General features: G+C 43.0%; 1 protein-coding gene across 1 annotated transcript; it reads right to left on the bottom strand.

The window, feature by feature from the left end:
- Positions 1 to 4,973: 4,973 nt before the first annotated feature.
- Positions 4,974 to 16,520, bottom strand: LOC131483327 (TRPM8 channel-associated factor 3-like). The gene is made up of 7 exons (XM_058681266.1): positions 15,898 to 16,520; positions 9,561 to 10,525; positions 9,184 to 9,281; positions 8,257 to 8,470; positions 7,696 to 7,935; positions 6,632 to 6,969; positions 4,974 to 5,261 (listed from the first exon to the last, which is right to left on the bottom strand). Exons 1-7 carry the CDS (start codon positions 16,518 to 16,520, stop codon positions 4,974 to 4,976), a joined length of 2,766 nt encoding a protein of 921 aa, XP_058537249.1.
- Between the last annotated feature and the right edge of the window lie 312 nt (positions 16,521 to 16,832).

The raw sequence follows: 16,832 nt of genomic DNA, 5'->3' as shown, positions 1-16,832 counted from the left end.
AAACTTCCATCTTGTTGGATCTGACCACATCTATGATCAAAATTGCACAGCCTATATGGAATTGTACCATAAAATTCAAAATTTAAAAAAATAATAAGGTTTGGCCATGGGGTTGGAGTTAAAGGAGCACTCTGCAACGTAGCAGCTGCGAGGGGTTTCCTGAACCAGGCCATGTCCCATGCTTGGTACTCAGGCCATGGTCACTGTCATCACGTGGTGAGTGAGTCCTAGGCTTTGGGCGGTAAGCTCTAGGGTTTTTAGGATATGTAATTGCTGCCTAGGGACATCCATGGATAAGGCCAATGTGAGTGTAAGTGTGGGATGAATCCTGTGTGACTCCCAGTGAAAAGGTCACAGAACTTGCTGGCAAGTGTGGGTACTGAGACCTGTGGTTTGGAAGGGAGAGTCCGTAAGATCTATTTAGACCAGACTGATTCACCTGCCCAGATGGGAAGCCTGAGATGGGGTATTAGCATAGAGCATCACTGACTGCCACACACCAGCCCCAACAAAAGCTATGGCTGGGGGCTTGTCTGGCAGGGCTAGGTGCCACTACCTGATTGAGTGTTGGAACAGGGGACGGGTCATATTAGACAGGGTCATGACACTAACCAGCATATGAGAGAACTAGGTCTGGGGTAGATTCTGTGGGGGATGTGTGGTCCAAACCCTGTGGAAATATAAGTCCTGCTGGTTAGCTCAAGAGTTGGGGTAGTGATGGGCTGAACTAGGTGTGACCATGGAACCTGCCATCACTCACGGGTAAAGGAGCCAACAACAGTTTGGGCATGTCAAGGCAGCAGCACCCAGAATGTGCATCCTAAAACAGGATGTGGGATGGACAGGGCACTGGCCTAACACCCACTGGCTTGTATGAGATTATGAGATCTGGGTCTGGGAGTGGGTCAACTGGGGGAACTTGGGAAACTCCCACAGTGGGTCACTAATGAACTCTCACTGATGATCACATGGTCCAGGCCTGAGGGGTCAGGCAAGCTGGGCAAAGTAGCTCCAATGACTGGCTAATGTGTGGGTTGGTTATGGAAGAGGGTGGACTGGACAGGGTCGAGCAAAACTTAGCTCACAAGCAAGAATAGAAATCAGGCTAGAGTACAGGTCATGCCGAGCTAGGCTCTTACACCAACTGGCTCGCATGAGCTAGGGGTGCCAGGCCACAACAACCAAAGGCAAAGGCCAAGACAGGTGAAGGACTATGCCAAACTGGGTCAGAACAACCACTGACACACGTGCAATCTACAGGCCTGGTTGGGGAGCTAAGAAGACGCACTGGCTGGGTTGGGGTTCTCGCTGGTGAGTGCAGGGGCCAGAGTGAGAGCTGCATTCTTGTCTGGGTATGGTTGCAGTCTCTCTTGGCACAAGTGTGGACAGGTTTGGGCGCCCCAAGTCAGGCTAGACTCCAGCACTATCTGGAGCTCTGGAGGACCAGGGTAGATGTAAGATGGACTAGGCTACATCTCTGCCCTTACTGAGCCATGTGTGAGCTGTGTCTGGGTATGGACGAGCCTTGGCTGGGCTGAAACATCTAACAGTAAGAACTGGAATGGGTTGAAGATCAGTCAGGAAAGGCCACTGTTACTGCCAGGACAGGAGGTGGACTAAGTAGGGCTGGCGCATGGACCGACTGGTATGCGCAAGATCTGGCATAGGGAGAGGTTCTGATGGCGGAGCTTGGGAAACTCCTCTGTCAGAACACTGTCCCTGCAGGTGAGCACAAGAACCACAATAAGGAGCAGCCCACCAACATACATTTGGCATAGGTCAGGGGGCTGACCAGACTGAACAAGTTCACATCACCTGCTGGTGAATCTGAGCACCAGATCAGAGTTTGGGTTGGGCCGGGTTCTGCCACAATATACACCGGTGCACATTACGGCTGGGACAGGGGGCCGGCTGGGCTAGGCTATACCCCACCTCCCGAGGGAGCTGGAATTGGGATGGACTGGACCAAGCTACAGCACCCACTGGCAAAGGCCGAGGTGAGGTGGGCCATGCCACACTGGGCCACAGCGTCCAATCAGTACATGTGAGAACCAGAGGGGCAGGGGGGAAAATTGGTATGAGGAATGTACAGGGCTCCACTGCTTGACCACCACTCCCACTTGAGCACGTAAGTTGGGATGGGACAGACAAGACCAGGCAGGGCTACAGTATCTGTGAGTCTTATGTGAGCTAGATGAGGGAGAAGCCAGGCTGGGCTGACTGTTCCGACCAGTGCAAACATAAATCAGAGTGGATGAGGGTTGGTTGGACTTTCCCGCAGCATCAGCTGGCACAGGCTGGCATAGGGGGCTAATTCTGTCACATTAAACTGCAAAACCACCTGGAGAGTGCATGATCCAGGAGTGGGAGTGCACCAGTAGGGAAATAGTGGGCAATTCCCTCTTTGGGTACCACTCCCACTGGAGAGTACAAAAACTAGGACAGGGGCTGGGGTGGCTGGACAGAAAGGCACCCACCACTATGTGTGTGGGCTGGAAAGTAGGGCTGGTTGGGTTGAACTAGGATTCAATGCCCATTGACATGTAAGAGAGCTAAATGGGATGTGGGACAGACTGGACAAGTTGGCTGTACATACTGGCAAACATGGGAACCAGGGTAGGTGCAGGCCAGGTAGGGGTTATTGGGAGTCACCCCAACTAGGCCGCAGCTCACACTGGTTTGCGTGAGGGCCAAGCGTGAGATGGACAGGATTAGGCTTGACTGCAACACCCATTGGTTCGTGTGGAAGACAGGGCTGGAAACAGAACCGACCCAGCAAATGCAACCAACAGCATAGGCGTAAGCTGATTGGGACAACAGACTAAGCCAGACCCTGTACTGGCATTCACACTCAAGAATCAGGTCTGGAATTATTTCAGACGAAGTCTCTTTGGGGATCCCTCCAACTGAACAGCTGATTCCAGAATCCCAATCATGAAGAGAATTGCAGGTTACATGGACTGACCATGGAGTGCATGTGTCAAAGCTGAGCTTCCTCAGAGGCTCAGACAGAACAGTAGACAGTATATCCAAGTGCCATAGAGGAAATAGCAGTCCATTGAGCCTGCAGAGGATACCTGGTCCACAACAGAGGACACAGGACAGAACAAATTGATTGTCTGCCCCAGGCACGTGTTGATAGTGAAGATCTGGGCAAATTGAGACCCTAAGGTGGACTATGTCAGCCAGTGGATTCTGGAGAGATTTCATCATGCTGAGAATGGCAAGACTGGCAACAATTCAGATGAAAACAATTCAACTCAAGCAGGTAAAGCAAAAGAAAGAAATTTATTGATTCAGAAAACAAAGGTTGAGATGCTGATTTACATCTTGAATGATTATTCTGTGTGGATTCTTGGACACTCTCCACAGGGTAGGGTGCTTTGCTTCTGCTTTGTCATTACTCCATTGCATGGTTTTCTGTGTCCATGAGGCTCTCTTGCATAAAGATGATGAGATTACTTTATAACTAACACAGGCTAACATGATTCAATACAGAAAACACAAAGTCAGAGAGAAAAACATTTTTCCCCAGCCATGCCTTGATTTTTTGTCAAAAAGATTCCTGAGTGGTCCACTTAGTCAATATGAAAATTCATGGTCAAGCCGCAGGTCTGGGGAGTGGAGTCCTACGTGTACTCTCATGAGAGCAGAGTTCCCATGAGTTGTTTGCCAACTTATTTCCATCATAGGCAAGATTAAGGCAGCATTCATAAAGAAGCTGCACAGGGCAGCTAAAAAACCGAGGGACTCCACTGAAGAAGTGAAAATTCATGAATGTTTTCATCCATTTGCACATGTCTTGGGACTTTGTAACTAGGGGAAGAAGACACATTCTGGTATGTTCTTTCATTCAGGTCACTGGATTTTGAATCCAGCTTTCTGTTTCAAATTCTGACTCTACCTCTTATCAGTCTGTGACTTTGGAAAATTGCATTTATTTGATTGACAGTGAAAATTGTATAAATATACCTAACATGACAACACTGATTCATCATGGATTGGCAATGATATTGATCCTTCAGTGATATTCATCCTTTATAAGTTCCTGATCTAGAAGCAGTGGCATACTCTGATTAAAAAAAAAAAACCCTGTGATGCAAATGAATATTTGTTTTCTTTTCTAGCCACATTTTTTTCTCACAGATAGAATCACTTAGTTGTATATTATAACAGACTCTAAAACATCAGGCAACTGGTTGTTTTCCAGAGCAGCACCACAGAGCTTTGGTAGGCTATGCTAAGTATATATGTGAGAAAGGTATATGGTCATCTGTGATAAGGGACTAAACTGAAAATGCATGTAGATAAATACCCAACTCAAATCCTTCTCCCCTGCCTCTGAATTATTCATGGACTGTGCTCCACAAAATTTAACCTGTTTCATCAGCGCATCAAATCATAGGAACATGCTTCCAGTAGGACATTGGGCAGCCTGTAATAATTCTGAACACATAGGATTACTGCAACAGGGAAAGGATTTTATTCAATAGAAGGGGGCTTAAAGCCCAGGATGCCACATGGAGAAGTTTCCATTAGGAGTGTATGAATGATTTTCAGTAAGTATTTTTCCACCACAGGCTCTGTTTTAATAACCGAACCAAATACTTGTAAAATATAGAAAGTGCTTCTAGTCTTAGAAGAAAGAGTGTCTACATGGATTCAGAGAAAGACATTCTTGGAGTTAATTCTTGGCCCGTGCAGCTCTTGGCACTCACTAAAGCCATGAAAAAGATAAACAGGTAGATAAAGAAACAAATCACTCAGTGTATAAATAGAAGTAGGGAAAAACTGGTAGAGCTATATGCTTGGCTTATTTTGAAAATCAAGTGTCTGATTGTATTATTTTATTTATTTGAAGATCAATGGTCTACTTCAATCTCTCTCCTTAAAAGATTTGTGATGAATCTAAATAAGATAGAGGAGAATGGTGGATCAAGTAAGGATTAGTCTCTTGTAGGCAATGAATAATCCTACATTAGATAGAACATTTGGATAATTCCACAATTGACACCCTGAGCTATATATACTTTCATGGGGTTTTCCTCCCACTCTGGAAGTGAGGCGAGGCTGTCAGCCACTTCCTTCTGGATGGGCCAGCCCCAGGCATAAAAGAATGGAACCAGATTCTTCTGCACTATTTCAGAGAACTTCTTCATCCATAGGTTCATCCTGCCAGTGTTGTCTTTTGGGTAGTTAGACAGCATCTGGTAATGAGCAAAGAGCTGGGTGAATGGCTCCCATCCAAAGCCTTCTTGGAGCTAGAACAAGAAAGAAGCAGAATGAATACTGAGGTCTAGAAAAGACACTGCACACCTATCACACCTAAAATGATATGGTGATGCTTAGTTATACACAACCTTTAAGAATGACTTTAATTCTCATCAGTGGTTCTCCCACTGCCCACTCCACTGACTGGTATCATACCTTAGTCTTCCTCAAACAAATCTCACATTATGTGACTCATGGAGATTCTCAATAAATGGTAGGTGTAACCACACAAACGAAAGATGCAATGGAGACCAGAGTGCCAGGAAACAAAGAAAATCAATAGAATGTATCTCTACTAAGGAATGAGGGTATGGCCACAGTGAAGCTTTAAATATATTTAGACAACAACAAGTCAGAATCTCTACTGCTTCCTGTGCCAACAGTGTCAGGACCCACATAAGGAGCAGAAAGTTGGAGCCATTAATCTTTCATTTCTGGCTCATCTTTGGCTGTCTTGGCCATTTGGAGTATGAACCAGCAGATGGAAGATCTTTCTTGTTTGTTTGTTTTTATTAGAATGGCAGATATTCAGAGAGGAGGAGAGGCAGAGGAAGATCTTCCGTCCAATAGTTCACTCCCCAATGACCACAACGGCTGGAGCTGAGTCTATCCGAAACCAGGAACCAGGAGCTCTTCCAGGTCTCCCACATGAGTGCCAGGTCCCAAGGTCTTGGGCCATCCTCAGCTGCTTTCCCAGGCCACAAGCAGGGAGCTGGATTGGAAGCAGGGCCACCGGGATTAGAATGAGTGACCATATGGGATCCCAGCGCGTACATGGTGAGAACTTTAACCACTATGCTATCGCACCGGCCCGGATGATCTTTCTGTCTGTCTGTCTTTCTCTCTGCATATCTGATTTTACAAAAGCAAAAAAGAAAAAAGAAATGAATCTTTAAATAAATGAAAAACAAACCAGATGGGTAGAAATAGTGAGGACACCTGGAGTACTAGTAATTCATTCATTGGGTCAGTGGATATTATTCATTAATAATGAAGTAGAAACTCTCCCACATTTAAATTCCACATTGGAAAAGATAAAACAGTGTTTTTCATTTGTCAAAGATGTTACTCTCTCAGATAATTATAATAGAGCTGTGCTATAATGATGTATCTCCAGAACAATTCTGTCAGAAGGTCTGCTGAATAGGAACTGAGAAAACACCATTGATTAAATGTGCATCATACCTTTCATTCTTGAAATCTTAGACTGAGAAATGCACCTTCAAGCAGTACTAGATGCCCAGATTGCACAGGGGAAGAAGAGCAATCAGACAAGTGAGGAAGTTGTGGTGTGTAGGCGTGATGAGGATAAGAAGGACAGTATGACCCAGGAGTCCCCACCACCACATCTGCTCAATACCTGAAGATAGGTTTCCAGAGCTGTCCAGGAATTCCATAACCTCAGGGGAGCACCTACATCCATGTGTTTTCTGATCCTCTCCTGCCGAAGTTCTGGAGTCAGATTAGGATGAGCCCTTGCTCTGGGGATGTCAAGAACCTCTTCGTGCAGGTAGACATTCCAGAGATTGCAGTTGGATTCAGTATTGTGTGGAGGGAATTGCCAACCAGGACGCTGCTGTCTGTGGCCCAAAATATGGAAGACATTCCAACTACCAGAAGACCTTATTGTCTTCTCATCAATGAGCTCAGACATTAAATCCACTTGTGCCAAAATGGGGTATCCAGTGCGTATGACACCTGGAAAAAGCAGCAGAGCACAAGACATGAGGTTATGTCTAATACTGTTGGTAGACACACCTTCTCCACTATCCCAAAGGAGCTGCGGCATTCTGAGTGATTACAGATGACTGAGAGGAGCCTCTGACATTATGTGAAGACCAAACATGTATGCAACATCACTGATATCCTCAGTTTCAATAATGGAGCTTGATGCCCTCCTCTGTACCTGACATGGGAGGGTCAGTGTGCAAGGCAGGCGACAGGTGGGTTTCATCGCCCATTTTTTCATTATAGTTGGGGATGTGTATCAATGCCTTGATATCTTGGATCTCTAAGGACAGCGAGATTCTCTCTTTTGAGAGGTAAGCTGAGTGCACTTTTCAGGCTAGGAATTGGGCTGTCATTGTTTATTAAGAAACAAGATTTCCTCTTGGAAAAGTCCTCCTGGCTCTGTTACAAGTTATAGAGCAGTTCCGTCCCCAACGCATGCCACTTCTCAAGGTCAATTCACACCTCACCCACTTCTTAATCTCCCTGAAGCCGCTGGTGAGGCTTCTCCATCTTGTTTCATTCCTCCTGTCCTCTCCTCTCATGGAGGTAAATGACATCATTCCTGCTTACATTAGAGCATGGTTCCAGATTTTATACGAGTGTGTGTATATCCTCCCCTGACTCCTGTGGCATTTCAAACACACTGATGCAACTGGAAGAGAGATTTTCAGAGCATTTCCCGTGAGCACCCACCGAATTGAAGCTGCACGTCGGTGACAATCCTCTCAGGTCTGCGGTAGGGGAAAGGCTCAGCCCCCAAAGTGGCTGCAGCCTGCATGATCTCATCCCAGAGCTGGAGCAGAGAGTTGGGGTTCTTCACAGCCTTGAGGTTTTCCGTTGGCACTGTCAGGATGATGTTGTCCGTGGCCAGCTCACCCCAGGGAGCTGGATTTCCCTGGAGAGAGCGCTTCCACTCCTCCTGGGAAGTCTTCCCTGGAAACCAAGTTTGTGTCACCTGCTGCACCCCATTTTCCTGGATTCCTTATAGCACTTGAGCCTCCCTGAGAGGTAACCTGGGAACTGATTCACTTCTGCTTGTTACAAACTCCTCTCAAGTCTCACTCCTTTCCTCATCCTCCCCTCGCAGTTCCTGGAAGAGGGTGTCCGTTTTGCCCAGTCCCCTTCCAGCACTCAATGCAACCCCTTCTACCTGACTCTCAAGGACCAGACCTCCTTCCCAACAAGCCCACTCGCTGTTCACCTCCACACCTGCTTCTATGCTGATTCCCACCTGAATCACATCCCCCTACTCACCCAGCTTGAAGTATGGAGCTGGCATTGCACCACTGATGGTGACCAACACAGTGCACAAGTTGTAGGTTTGAGGCACAAGGATATAGAGGAGGCCCCCCCAAGACCAGGAGATGGAGGTGTTGGTTTTGTCCAAGTTGTACTCCCGTGTCACTTTGGGGGCACGTTTTTGAGTGTTCAATTTACTGATGTCATCCGTATGGCAGCCAATCAGCATCTGTCACAGTGCAGGAAAGGGATCATCACCATTTGGAAGATGCATGTGTAAGTGTGTGTGATTTCATGTGCCTGTGTGTGGTTCCAACCTGTCCAACTAGCAGTTGGAGAAAACAAAATTTCCTCAGATTGAGAGGTCTTGAATGAATAATGGAGGACTCACTCATTGACTTGCTCCAGCGTATCCCTTCCTGTCCATCATTACTGCTCCTTGTCTATAGCTTGGAGATTTTTTCTCTTTTGTTGATGCACAATGGGTGCCATCGTCAATGCTGATTTAGAGCAGACAATGACTTTGCCTCTGCTGTTTCCTGTAAATTTGTGAACTCATTCTGAGCCTGTGCATTGGATTTCTCTACCCACAGTGGAGTTTGAGTGTTGGAAGATGTGCATCATGTTTCATCATGTTGCCTCAGAAGAGATGGAGAATCAGCACAGCTCCCATTGCAGCAAAAAAGGAAGAAGAGGTAAAGCAAAGTCACATTTCTTTATGTGTTCTGTGTTCAGCTGCGCTTGGTATTACACACTTCCCTCCTGGTGCTCAAAGCAGGAGTCTGCTCTGCTGTGAGCACTTCCTTCTCCTGCAACACCACCAGGATGCCTGATGTGTTTGTCTGATGTTACTGAGAAAATCTAAAAGAAAGCACTGCAAGTAGAAGCAAACATGCTGAGGAAATGTCAACATTAGGCTATCACTGGGCCAGAATACTTCACCTTCAGCTGAGCAGTGACAGCTTCCTTGGGCAGTGTCACTGTTGCGACTTGTCCTTCAGGTAAGTAGAGTCCAGTGCTCACCCAGGAATCTCTGTTGTCTGGTAAGAACCAAAGGAAAGGCTGAGATCTTCCTGTGTCTTTGACACAGCCCCTCTCAGAGCCATGGAATCAATCATGCTCGCCTTAATTATCCCAAGTTGTCCTGGCTTAGGTGTCTAAGATCCAGTTAGAATTCCAAACAGTCCTTCATGTTGACAACATGACAGAGACTGTCATTTTGAAGAAAACCTCTGAAAGGTTGTTGAACTAGCCAGCTGTCAGCCGCCTGCCCTACCGAGCTCCCTCCTTAACTAGCCCTGTTCCTCCCCATTGCATACCTGTGTTGATCTCAATGCTGATAGTATATTCAGTGGCAGGTGGAGAGGAGTGACCATCAATGAAGAGAGAGCTGTCTGTTCCTGATTGAGCCAATTCTCGGGCCCAGGCTGTGAGTATGTCCTGAGGGCTTCCCCTGCTGATGGGGTTTTCTTTGCTTGTTGGTTCTAAGCCCTTCTGCTTGATTATACCTATGATCTTATTGTACACACACTCATAGATTGGAATCCCATCATGTGGGATTTGAAGCATATAGGAGGAATCTTGTTTCAGCATCTCCATCCAGCTGTTTTGCAAGGCATTTCCGTTTTTGAACAGCATGGACTCAAATTGGGGTAGTGCCTTTCTTACATGGTAATTTAGCAGCTCTTGCTTGGGGACTGAGAATCGGCCTCTTTGCCCTTCCTCCTTAATGATGCTGAGACCAACCTGCTTTAAAAACTTGTTATTTGGATATTCAATCAGAAAGTTAGAATCTGGGTGTTGCTTAGCCCACTGTCCAGCGTGGCTGCCCATCAGTACTCCGCCACCTTCTGCAACAAATTCCTCCATATTCTTGACATGCATTTCATTGAGTGAGGAGCAGCAATAGACACTCAAGTCACTGGTTGGAATGTCTGTGCTTCTCCACTCCAAGTTATTTCTTGCTAACAAGCTGCTCAGAGGTTGCAGCTGTGAGTGCACCCCAATTTTCCCCTTCTGCTGCCCTTTTAGCCAGTGTAAAGCATTTATCATAAGGGTTTCCATTTTGTCATCAAACATCATGCTCTCATTGCCACACAACACGACTCGACCATGTCCATAGCGGGCAGCTGCTAGGAAGCAGTTAAATAAGCTATCTATCCCCAGAGGAAAAGCCTGGGGTCCGTGCACCAACAGCTTTGAGGGACATTGTCCTCTGCTGATATCCAGCTCAGTGATCCCTTTCAGCAGCTGCTGTTGGTCCTTTTTGGTGACGTGCTCAGATCTGGAAAAGAAACATTTTCCAAATTAGTGCCCATTTGGTAAGCGAGGGGACGATAGAGCTGAAGAGAACACTACAGTTGAGCTCATATTGTATAAACCTCAATCAGAAGGAAAAGGGGTGATATTTTAATTTTTCTCATCTTCAAATCAGTTTTAGCTAGGAACAATTAATGCCATAAAATTGTGAAATTTTTAATTACAGAGATACAGTATGTGTCAAATGTGCACCCAGATTCTTCCAGTGATGTTTTCCAGGATGATTGGTTGTCTCAGTGAATACACCATTGACTGTTCTCATTTATGAGTTGCTTAACAGTTAAAAATGTGAAATAAATAAGTTTTGCAAAGCAGTCTGCATAATTCATCCAGAAAATATTTTTTTTAGAAATTTGGCAGTTTTTGACTGGCATGGTAGTTCATACCATGGCTGCTCCAATTCTGATTCAGCTTATTGCTTATTTATGTTCTGTGAAGGCAGAAGAGGTTGGCTCAAGACTGTGGGCTCATGCACCCAGGTGGGAGAAGTGAAAAAAGCTCCTGGCTCCTGGTTTTGGATTGGCTCAACTCTGGCTATTGTGGCCATTTGGTGAGTGAACCTGTGACCACAGACATGTCTTTTTGCCTTTCTTTCTCTGTTTGTAAAATATGTCTTTCAATTAAACATAAATATATTGCATGGGAAAGAATTTGGAAAGGTTGTATGCTAGGTGCATGTACACAGATGGACACAGAGGTAAAACAGAGTATGAAATTCTAAATCATTCCTGTTAGCATTCCAAACTCTATTTTGACTTATATTTTTTTAAATAAGCCTTTCATATACTTCTGGCAGTTTACATGGAGTAAAATATTCAGCACATTTCTTTTATCAGTTAATGTTGGCCAAGAAAGTATCAACACTGTGCTTTAAAATATTTTTCTGTATGATTAAATTTTGTCCTTTATATGCATGGGGTTTCAGTGATTATGCTACAGAACAATTATGTCCACTCTGAAGTGTTGGAGAAATAATTACTGCAAAATTAACAGAGTACACAGAAAACTACAGAATCCCTCCTTTTTTAATGCTTGATATAATTGCAGTGAGATTTGTGTGGGAAAAAATCAATGTAGTGTGAAGGTTTAGAGCTCAGAATCTAGAGTGCATATGATGCTGAATGACCTTAGATTAAGAAAATTAATTCTTTTTTTCCTGTACGTTTTATGAAAGTATTTGTCATTTGTTCTCATGTGGAAGAAAATAAAAGTAAAACCTGAAGTTGTCAGTAGCTGAAAACTTGCTTATTGGAGTAAATAATTCCAGGAGATTCAGACATTGGAAGCCTTTCTACTTAGAAGAAAATACAAGATTTTCGTATTATTATTATTATGAGTCATAATTGGTACACTGGATAATACAGAAACCCAAACTGAAAACATCACAATACCAGACTTCCTATAAGCAGTTATAATTAAAGCATCCTGGTTCTGGCCCCAAATATGGACATTCAAATTCGTGGAACAGAACAGAAACTCCAGAAATTAATCCACACATCTACAACCAAGTATTGTGACAAATCAGCTGAAATCAGTCCCTAGTAAAGGACGCTCTCCTCAACATGGTAGTTTAAAAGCTGGACACCTTTGTGCACAAGAATGAAACAAGACCCTAGATTAAACTCTACAAAATCCATGCAAAATGAGTAAGGAATTTTAAACCAGGACTTGACACCATCAGACTACTACTGGAAAACTTTAGGGAAACTGCAAGATATTGACATAGGCAAGAATTTCTTGTAAAAGGCCAAAAAAGCACCAGAACTAAAAGCAGAAATAGACAAATGGGGTAACAGTAAGCTAAGTAGTTTTAGCATTGGAAACACCCAACAAAGTGAAGGGAAAACCAACAGAATGGGAGAAAATATGTGAACATGATGCAATTGATGTAAGAGTCATATTGGATGTATAGAGATCAAGAACGTCAACAACAGAAAACAAGCAATCCAGTTCAGAAATTGAGTAAAGCTGTCCTTTACAGTGTCAGTTATCCACACAGACACCGGTTCACCTCCTGGCTGCTGCACTTCTGCTCCAGTTCCCTGCTTATACGTCTGGAGAGCAGTGGTCCAAGCACTTACTAATGGGTACAGGAACCATGTGGGAGCTCTGGAGGAAGCTCCTGGTTCCTGGTTTCATTCTGTCCCAGTTCTTGCTGTTGTGTTCATTTGGGGAGTAAACCAGCTGATGAAACATGGTTTTTGTCTTTATCTGTCTCTATCTCTCTGTCTGTAGCACAGATGTTCAAATAAATAAACAAAAATATTCCTAAAAAAATTAGAAATGTGCAAATAGTATTCTGGTATAGCTCATTTAAGGGTAAAAGCACCATCTGTGATATTGGCGTACCTATGGGTGTTATTTTCAGTCCCATCTGCTCTGTTTTTGATCCAGCTACCTGGTAATGGCCTGACAAAGCAACCTAGCATAGCAGAAGTGCTTGGAACCCTACACCCATTGGGAAACTTGGATGAAAGGCTTGACTTCTGGGTTTGGTCTTCCCTAACCCTCACCCTGTGGCCATCTGGAAATTGAATCTCTTAATGCAAGATCTTTCTAACTCTACTTTTCCCTCCTCTTTCTGTCTATAACTCTGATTTTAAATAAATACATAAATAAGTAAATATATTTTAAAGAGAACATGTAAAGGACACAAATAAGTGTTTTTCAAAGCATGAAAGAGAATGGCCAACAAACACATGAAAAATGCTCATTGAGATCACTACCCATCATGGAAATGCAAATGAAAACCCAAGGATATGTTTCTGCATTGAGAAAGGCTATCAACAGAAAATGAAAAACAACACAATGCAAAACAAAAACCCACCAAATCCAATATAAAATAAAAAGGCAAAACAAAACAAAACAGCAGGTGCTGGAGGTTATATGGCAAAAAAGTTAACAGCTGTTGGTTTGAATATAGATCAGTACACCAGAATGGAAGATAATATGAGATTCCTTACAGGTCTGAAAATAGATGTATCACATATGGTAGTAGGTGGGACCCGGATCACCCATTCCTGGGAAATCACCCAAATGAAATGAAATCAGCCCATGAATGATTCCTATGTTTATAAGATTTTGATTCAAAATAGCTAAGAAATGAAATCACTCCAGATGTAAATCAACCGATGATTGAATAAAGAAAATGTAGCATACATATAACTAGGAAAAACTGCTCCGCCCTCAAAAGATATTGAAATCCTGTCATTCGCAACAAAAATGAATGGAACTGGGAACCATTACAAAAGTGACATAAGCTAATCTCAAAAGATGAATATGTTTTCTCTGATATGTAGCAGCTAATACAGAATAAAAAAAATGTATAGGCATGAAACGGTACTTTGGGATATGATTGTCATTTTTGGCTTGTGTCTACTCTCATATGGAACTGTGGCCTTTCCATATTTAATTGGCTGAATGCTATGGACAGTGGTGAATTAAACCTGTGACTATAGAGTGGATTACAATGATGTCCTTGCAAACACTGCTGAAGAGAAGAGAGGGAGGGAAGGTTGAGGGGTAGTAGAGGAGTGAGGGAAGTGTGGTTGTCTCCTGGGAACTGTACGTTTGGAAAATACAAAAGCAGGTTTTATTACATTAATAAATATATTTAGAAAAAAGAAGTAGAAAAGGCGATAGAAGATATAAATTGTCCTGTATCAGATAAATGTATTCAATTAAAAATAAATAAGAGTCTCAATTTTGTAATGAAAAGTCTAGAAATTAATGTTAGGATTATGTCTACAGAAGTCTAAGAGTCAAACCCCATCGAGTGAAACTGGCAGCGATTCTTAACTGGAGAACTATTAAAACCATTTGAGCAAGGATCTCAGCGCGTGCCCCACATCCAGGACTTGGGGTGGGTGGGAAACTGGGTGGGGCTTCTCCGTCAATATCCCCCTTTACCTCAGATACATGATGGAAACAATATGGACATAATACTATTACCAACTTCCCTATACCCCCTGAACCTTTTTTTTTTTACCGTAATTAACTATGTAAAAATTGTCAACAAAAATACAATAAAATATATATATATATAAAAAACAAAAACAAAAAAAGAGTCAAAAGGAAAGTTTAGCAGGATGTTTGATCTCAAGATAATACACACTTAATAATTATCCCATTAATCAGGATCTGATAGTTAAAAGTGATAATTTTATAATTCTTAGTGGTTAAAAATATAAAAGTAGCAAAAATTGTGCAAATATTTCCAGTGAAATATAAAATTTGACAAGGACTACTAAATGAATTAATATTTCTTGGCTATATTTAGTGTTTTAAGGTTTTCTTCTTTAAAATAATTTCTAAATTGAATATAAGGCATAATACCTCATGATCAATATGAAAAATATAAAAACTAAATTGAAAAAAACGGACATGGTAGACATTTCAAAGAAAAATGTAGATGACAATAAATAATCTGTAATTGCAAAAGCAAAGATAAAGATACTGCTTCTAAATAAAAGATGGACTCCAAATGAAACTGTTAAATATAGCTTGACATTAGGATGTTGGCCTCTCTGACACTGTCCATATCTGCAGCATCAACATACACTTAAACAGGAGAGCTATTGATTTATGACTGTTTGTGAAGAATTATACTATCATAATAATATAGGAGAAATGAGTCGGAGGAGGGGATTTAGAGCGGGGGAAGGAGAAATCCCAGAGCCTACGGAACTGTGTGATAAGATTTTTTTAATAATCAAATTATATTTTTTGCATTCTAAGCTGAAAACAATATCAAATAAAAATTTATCAGTTCAGTGCTTGCCAAGGTCTGTGACTGTATTTTTTATATGAGTACAATTTTGTACAGTCTTTGAAATGGCAATTTTCCTGTACCTGTCAATTTCAAACACACCTGTTTTGGAAGTAACTATTCATGTTTTTGGAGCTGCGTGTCAAATTACTCTTGAATTTATATGCATTGATATGTTAATGTTGAAAGTTTGATTATTAGCAAATATCCACCTATGCCAAAAATCTAGTAGGTTTCTATGCATAGAAGAAATAGAAAAGTAACAAAGAACGTTAATGTGCTTACTTGTACATCTCTCCAATAATTCAAAACCATGGTGAGGGTGGGGAAACGTGTGCAAATAAAGGAATATTTTGCCCTCAGAGCCTTAAATACTCAAGTCATAGTGGAGAAGAGGTTGACTAGAAAGTCATTTTTTTAAGCAAGTCATTTTTATACTTGCATTTGTAGTCTGTACTGAATCCATTTCATAGTGGCAACATACTCCACAGCAAGAATGAAAGATCTCAAAAATGAGGAACAGTCGACTTTTAATATGGATCACATTCCCTTAGAGAATCATTACTCACGTGATGTAGATTGGGATGGTGGGCACTCTCTGAGAGAACACCCACTGCTTTCTGTCTATGCCGGTCTTGCTGATGAAAATTCCAGATGCACGTAGAATGGGGTTTCCAGGGTACTTATCTAACAGACTTTCAATACCATAAGCATCTGCAAAAGCCCAGGCCTGGCCCCCAATAAGCACTCCACCTCCTCGTTTCACAAGCTGGGTCAGCTTATCTTCCATTTTGCTTATATAGGCAGTGAGGCAGTAAACACCAACAGACTCCATTGGAGGTTCCTCCTGGACTTTTGCCTCAATCCCAGAAACCTTCAGAATTCCTACAAGATTTTGCACTGAGGGGTGCACAATTACGGGAGCACCAGGGGTGCTGCAGAGCCAACGCACTGCATTAGCAAGCAATGTAGTGAAGCGTGGACTCTCAAGATACCACTCATGGCCCATGACCACATATCGGCCCTTGCTGTAGGAGGAGGCAGCAATGGCCACCCGGCCCTCATCATTCACCAACACTGGGAAGGCAGCTTCTCTGGTAAGAAGGAGTTCAGAGGAACGAACTGTTGGAATATCCCAGCTTGTTATTCCCTTCATGAGGGCCTGAAAGTCAGCATCATGAGTTGTCGCCATGGTTTATCAGCAGCTGCAAGTCAAGCAGAGACAATCAATTAATGAAAGCAAAAACAGTCAATTCATGAACAAAGTGGATAAAAGCATCAGGTACCCACTCTGGCTCACTGTCCTGCCCTGCAGAGCCTATAGTTAGACTCAGGACTCACCTGCAGTCTCCTCCCATTGGTTTTTCTGTCTCCATTGCTCTTCATGTGCAAGATTTCTAGAGACCAAACTCCCTTGATGCATTTTCATTACTCACACATCACCTTGCTTGCTTCCCTCAACTCAACCAACCCAGATGAACTCCACGGACCGACTTTCCTGTCC

This window comes from Ochotona princeps, chromosome 25 (assembly GCF_030435755.1).
Source record: "Ochotona princeps isolate mOchPri1 chromosome 25, mOchPri1.hap1, whole genome shotgun sequence".
Taxonomy (NCBI): Eukaryota; Metazoa; Chordata; class Mammalia; order Lagomorpha; family Ochotonidae; genus Ochotona; species Ochotona princeps.
This window is presented reverse-complemented; position numbering and strand designations above follow the sequence as displayed.

Coding starts and splice junctions, on each gene's coding strand:
- LOC131483327 (XM_058681266.1), bottom strand. CDS start 16,520: ATGGCGACAACTCATGATGCTGACTTTCAGGCCCTCATGAAGGGAATA. Junction 6,970..7,695: donor CGACGTGCAGCTTCAATTCG/GTGGGTGCTCAC, acceptor TGCTTTTTCCAG/GTGTCATACGCACTGGATAC. Junction 5,262..6,631: donor CTCTGGAAACCTATCTTCAG/GTATTGAGCAGA, acceptor TTCTTGTTCTAG/CTCCAAGAAGGCTTTGGATG.